The sequence below is a fragment of the Limulus polyphemus genome, unplaced genomic scaffold (genome assembly GCF_000517525.1).
Source record: "Limulus polyphemus unplaced genomic scaffold, Limulus_polyphemus-2.1.2 Scaffold2264, whole genome shotgun sequence".
In the NCBI taxonomy this organism is placed as follows: Eukaryota; Metazoa; Arthropoda; class Merostomata; order Xiphosura; family Limulidae; genus Limulus; species Limulus polyphemus.
Genome location: NW_013667874.1, coordinates 164,482 through 171,214, shown reverse-complemented (window position 1 = coordinate 171,214; position 6,733 = coordinate 164,482). Strand labels below are relative to the sequence as shown.

At 29.3% G+C, this 6,733-nt stretch overlaps 1 protein-coding gene across 2 annotated transcripts in view; it reads left to right on the top strand.

The window, feature by feature from the left end:
- LOC106466457 (protein PRRC1-like) overlaps window positions 1-4,583 on the top strand; it is a 31,658-nt gene extending 27,075 nt beyond the window's left edge. For both annotated transcript variants that reach the window (XM_022394461.1, XM_022394460.1), the window contains exon 7: window positions 2,773-4,583. In XM_022394461.1, the coding sequence (XP_022250169.1) occupies window positions 2,773-3,073 (301 nt within the window). In that variant the 3' untranslated portion in view covers window positions 3,074-4,583. The remainder of the gene's footprint in view (window positions 1-2,772) is intronic.
- The last annotated feature ends 2,150 nt before the right edge of the window (window positions 4,584-6,733 follow it).

Sequence of the window (6,733 nt, the reverse complement as noted above, 5' to 3'; positions counted from 1 at the left end):
TTATAGTCTCGTGTTGTGTCAAATGTGGACGTGCATTGTTGTGGAGAAGAAGAACACCTTTCCAATTGACGAGTGAAGGGCATTTCTGATGAAGGGATAGATTTAAACGTTTCAATTGCTGACTATAGATCTCTGCATTGACAGTTTGCTGTGGATTGAGAAGATTGAAGTGAATTACTCCTTTGATGTCCCACCAAATGCAAAGCATCATTTTCCGCATATGGAGTCCAGGTTTTGGGGTTGGAAGTGATTTTTTTTGTAGGATTGATCCATTGTTTTTGTCGTTTAATATTCGCGTATAGAATAAATTTTTCATCATCGGTGATAATTCTATCCAACAATGGTTCATGCACATTATGCGCCAGAAGAGACAAAGCAACATTCACACATTGGAAAACGATGATCGTCGGAGAATTTGTGAGGCACCCAAACATCTTCTTTATGGAGTTTTCCCATTTTCCTTAGATGTTTACGTATTGTTTCATGAGATACATGCAATTTCAGGGCCATTTCACGAGTGTATTGTTTTGGGTTAGACTCAATAAGCATCTTTAAAGCATCAATATCAATTCCAACATGTCGGCCCCTGCCATCACAGTTTTTAAGGCTAAAGTCACCTTAAGGGACTTTGCTGAACCATCATTGAGACTTACGAACGTTCAAAACATTTCCATGAACTTCTTTGTGTGTTTCGTCGTGTGCCATCACTATAAGGGATTAGAGTATACTAAACTTTACACATTAACTATTATATGTGATGTACATTTTTGGGGGTGGTGGTTAATGAATGTGTTCCAAAATGCATCATTAATTTCTTGACGACCTAATAGTTTATATTATTATTTTACCTCCAAGTTCATCATCAAAAAATTGCACAATATCATCTATTTGAATATCTACATATGGAGCCCCTTGAAATGGAAACATGGGTGGTGTAGGTGCAAAGGTTGCTAGGTGGCTTCAATTTTGCACCACTGATGTACATCCAGCATTCATGTACTTGTAATAGTGTACATCCAACATCATGAATCAATGGAAGTTACAAATATTAATAAGAAATTTACATTAGCTAATTATCATAAAGAATATACAGTGTTCTATTATCATAGATATACGTAACACAGTATAAGAAACTTTGTGTACTCTCCTGAACAATGGTGAGTAACCAATGGCCACCAGTTTCTTGACATTAACCATTTAATAAGTGTTTGATACTAAATGGAAACGGCTTATGGAATAGATTATTGTTTAGCAACAGAGCCAACACGAGAAGTATGGCAAGTAAGGCTTTAAAACTAGCAGAATGTTTAGCATATTTATAGTATGGGTAAGATATTGATTCAGTAAATTGTGTAATACCTTTAGCTGTAAATATATGTATAATTCATTTTTCTAAAACAAAAGGTGTACAAGACAAGTATTTTGAAGGTAATTATGAAAATCCCTAACAACATATTAATAAAATTGTTCATATCTTACACAATAACTCACTAAATTTTGTATGTAATTTTGGGAAGATACAATCTCAAGGCACTGTGGCTAGTTTGTTTTATTCTTTGATAAAAATAAGTCCATAGATGTGTGGCCACAGGAGCACAAAAATATATTTATTATTCAAATTTAAGTTGACTCGTAATGGTCTAGTAACCAAAGAATGTTCAGTTAATTATCTCATTAAAAGAAAAAGAAATTGAAAAAATGTAACTTCAATTATTGTGTATATACTATATTTAATCAGACTGTCAATAATATTATAAAATATTAGCCTGATTCTTCTCCTACTACAGTTGATGTTTAACATAATAGGTTTTAGTTGCTGTTTGTTCTAATCTGAACCCTGAAATACTCAATTTTATAACAGCCAAAAATAAATTAGCTTTGACATTTATTTTATTTAGGTTAATATTTTATGTAAAATAATTCAAATTTGAGAATATTTTATATTTTAAACTGTTTTGCACTGCATTAAAATATTTATGTAATAGAGCTAAAGACACCTTATGCATAAAGATGGCTTTCTTCTTAAAAGTTATCGTTGTTAATTTTGAATTATTGAAAACTTAAAGTTGTAGGTCTCTTCACACGTATTTGTATGCGTTGTTATTGGAGTTGAAAACTGATCATCTAATAAAATCTATCTTAACAATATTTGAGCTGACCTTCAAGTGCTTTAAATGTTATACTGGAACAATGAGATTGTTTATCCTGTTGGATACAAAATAATATTTTAAAATGTTACACATATTTTTTTTTTACAAAGTGTAGAAAACTGCAGCCACATGGTAAATGCTAGGTGAGAAATATGAAACATGTTTATGCAAGTGATAATTGTATTCTTAAAAACATTTTGTGTACAGAATTGCATTTTAGATTAATGATAATATTAAAAACTTGACACTTGTCTATTGATTAAAATTTTGGCTATGGCATGAAAGTCATTTATACCCTGTAATCTTTAAGGGCAAAAAATATTCATGCTCAATAGAACATACTTGTAATTCTATGAAATTCACTGTTACCTTAAGATGCTTGTATGATCATTTTATTGAACAGAAACTGTCACCTTAGAATGTAGTTGGTTTCTCTTTGGTTGACCTTGGCAGGAACTGCTTGAATAGCTAGTATAAAGTACTTGGCTTTTTGTAAACGTATGTGAGCAGAAACGTTTTTTTTCCTACATATCTGGTACAGAGTAGTTAACCTTTGTCTTTAAAGCAGATGTTTTTTCATGACTGGCACAACACTTTAAAAACAATATTATTTTATCTACAGTTGGTATGATATTGGCTGCCTTATTCTACAAGATATGAAATCAGGTATTACTCTTCAAACCTTCACCCAAGCTACTCCAGTGCCTCAACAGTATCTACTTCAGGCCCAAGACCGAACCCCTCCAGACTACCCCTTAGGTTGGTCTGGTTATGCTGTTACAATTGGACATATCATTGGGCCAGCCTTGGGTGTTCCTCATACAGAGTGGCAGGCAGCCCTTACGGGAGTGTCACGCCGAGAGAGCTTGTTTATGGCAGCCAAGGCTCTGGCTGGTCTATACAAAGCCAGGTTTCAGAGATAATAACAAATAGAAGACTTTTAAGTATTGTAAGAATGTAATGTCTTCTGAAGATTCTTATTTGGCCTTTTAAAATCATATGCAAGAGTTGCATGGCAAGTCAGTGTACTACAGAAACTGTCAGGAGGTAGCATTATTTGTAATTATTACTACTAATAATAGTCATTTTTTCACTGTACAGTTGATGACAAAAAGAAGTTAATGCAATGAACATCATATATGGGAACTGATGACACTGTCAGATATTAATATTATATATTTTGTGTTTAACCCCAAAATGTCTGTACGAGTATATATAAACTTAGACATGTTTAATATGTATATTGTATTATTTTTCGTTTCATAAACTATAAAGTAACACTTGTTCCATTAAAATAAGCTGAAATTAGAAAAAAAGGATATTACACTTGCAGAAAGTGGCAAAAATGATAAAATTACTATGATATACATGACAACCCTTTGTTTATTATGTGTATGTCAACTGAGTTACTAGCTTTTGTTAATATTATTTTTCTAATATAATCATTTTGTTTTGTTTTTTAACAAAAAAAAGTGGGTTTATTTTTACTTCTGGATATCTTTGGTAAAGTAATAGCTACAGATACACATTTTTTTCATCTGTAGTTACATTGAATTTTGTAGGGGTATATTAGAAGAGGAATATTAATTATTGTTTTAGGTAGACTATTATTATTTTTCTCAGTTTTCTTCAGGAACATCTGATTCTAACTAATTGATGGTATTGGCACTTTTATCTTTAAAAACCATAAAATATATGTTCCGATCACACAACTGTATGTTTTTATAAAATGATAGACTACACTGTTCTTATTAAAGGAAGTAACAACCAGGAGTAAGACAACTACTGTCTGTCTCTAAAGTTATGTAACTGTTAAAATTTAATAAATAGCATATACTTGGGATTCTCACATGGTTTTGATAATTCCAGTAGGAGGAGCTTCATTTCATTGGTTTTTTTATGTAAAATAACAATAGTTTGCACACACAGCTAAAATAGTAATTGCCAGCTATGTATGTATAAGAAATTGTAAACTTACAGGCTGTATTTGAATACATTATTGAACTATTTTTTTATATAATAAAGGATATGGTGAAGCATGACAAGTTACATTGAAAGAGTGTCTTCTTACATCACTGACTAATGTACCATATACTGGTGTGTTGCATAAAATCTCTTTAGTGAATATAAGATATTGTTTGTTGTGAAAAAATTGTTTGTATGGAATTCATATTCTCACACGAGTTTTTGTTTTTCCTTTAAATTGTGTGTTTTAATAGAATGTAGAAAATATGTAGAATTCACAGAATTCCAGAAACATGTCACAAAATTTGATAGATTTAAAAAATTGGTTATGTCCAGCACTTAGTCAGGAATTGGTTACTTAAACTTACAGATTCTTATGACGTTTTAAAGGATTAAAGTTTTGATATACTTATATATGTTTAAAACCATCTGTAACTAAAAGTAATAAATATTATTCTGCAGAAATAACATGTTGAATCAAGTCTGTTTATTCACAAAATGAACAAAAATCCAAGAAATGTTGAAATATTTTAAAATATGTTTTCTGTCTTTTATGTTTTTGCAAGTCATTTTAGGAAAGCCAAACGATGACAGAATTTTTATATATGTTATCTTACATAGATATTTCATTTGCTAAACAGTCTGGTATTTATTTCATCGCGTTTTAAAACTATAGACAAATATCATTTGTTAAAGTTTTACATAGGTAAAAAAATACAAAATATTGATCTAAGTTGTGTTGAACTTAGTCAGAAAGAAAATGTTACCTCATCGTTTTATTTTTCGCAGTTAGGCAGGTCTTCAAATCTTTTGTCAGGTGCTTCTCCAAGTAAAATATAATAGAGCTGTTTATAATGACATACAGTAAATATTAAACTCGCAGTGAGATAAAGAGAAACTTGGATAATTTAATACTTTTACTGTTCCTGATCGTGACAAAGAAAATAAAACTAAAACAAGGACATCTAGTAACCCTGAAGAGAATAATGTAAAAAAATACAAAAATGTGTTAGCTGCTTTTGTCTTTGTATACAGGCTACTACTAAAGAATAGGTGAATGCGTGTCTGTCATATTTATAGTAGAACAGGTAAAATACATTATATATAAATAGCAGTCACAAAACTAGAATTACAGAATATTTTAACATAGTTTTAAAAAGTACTGATATAATAATAAAACCGACTTCGGTAGTATCTATAAAAAATTAAATATACAAGATGCATATAAAATAAAAAACGCTCCTAAGTTGTTTTGAAAATCTGTGAGATAATATGTAAAAATAAACAGGGAAAAAAGTTAAAACCAATGAATGAGATAAGGATTATTACAATCTATTCAACAACAAAAATGAAATAAAGTAAAACCTATAGAAATATAAAAATTAGTTACCTGTCTAAGTAGGCTTATAAAACAAACCAAAATGAATTACTATAAGCAAAAAATAATTCACAGTAAAACTAACATTAAAAAACAGTGGAACATAATAAATGAGACATCAGGCAAACACTCGCAGTATGCTGAAAAGCTTGAAAGTATAACAGTAAATAATAAATATATTAAGTTTATTTAATAACTCAAATTATATGTAAATTCACTTAATGAATCTTATATAAATATTGCAAATGAACTTATAAGTAAAAGTTTTTATAACTGTTTTAATACAGATTAGTTATTTGAAACATGGTATTAAACTAACATAGCTGTAAAGTCAATGTATCTAAAACCAGCTGATGAATATTAAATTGAAAAAATTAAAAGTCTCTAAAGAGTTGAACAGTTGTAGGAAAAGATCACATCACAGCTGAAACATGTAGTGTTTCCCCAAAATAATCACTTCATTATGCTTATAAATTGTTGTTTGCCAACTTATCATTAAAAAATGATGCTTATATTTCAAAATTCAAAGTAGGAAATAAAAGTGAATTGAATGATTAATAACCGATTGTTTTATTGTCAGTCATATCAAAAATTCTCGAGAAGACTTAAAAAAAAAAGAGTAAAAATTTAAATTCAATAAATTTTCTTTCTGACATTGTCAATTTTGATATCGTAAAAAACATGAACACAGAAGATGCACTAATTATAGTGATCAATAGATTAATGATGATAAAAATAACATAAGCTCTTTTTCAAAAGCTTCTGATGCAATTTCACAAGACGTTTTACTAAAACTGTACATATTTGGTATTAGAGGTACTGTTTTAAGTTATTTTAAATCACATATGTATATGAAATGGAAAACAAATAGTTAAAATAAATAAACGTTACTCCTGGAGTACCCCAATCTTCAGTTTAAGTTCCCTTACCGTTTTTATAATATTTAAACAATTTCTGTAAATTAAGTTTAATGAAGAAATAGCAAGTTTTGCAGATTTTATTAATCTATAATGGGAAGTTTGATTAGGTTTGTAAAGGAAACAGAATATATATATACAAAAGAATCAAATCAAATAATTCCAAGAGAACCAAAAATTTATGAGAATTGTATTTTTAAGTATTTTTTCTATTAAGATTAATATGACTATTAATTCAATTCTACAAAAATCAGAAAGTATTAAGTATATTGGAGTAATATTAGATTATAGATTAAAATGGAAAGAACACATTAAATTAATAG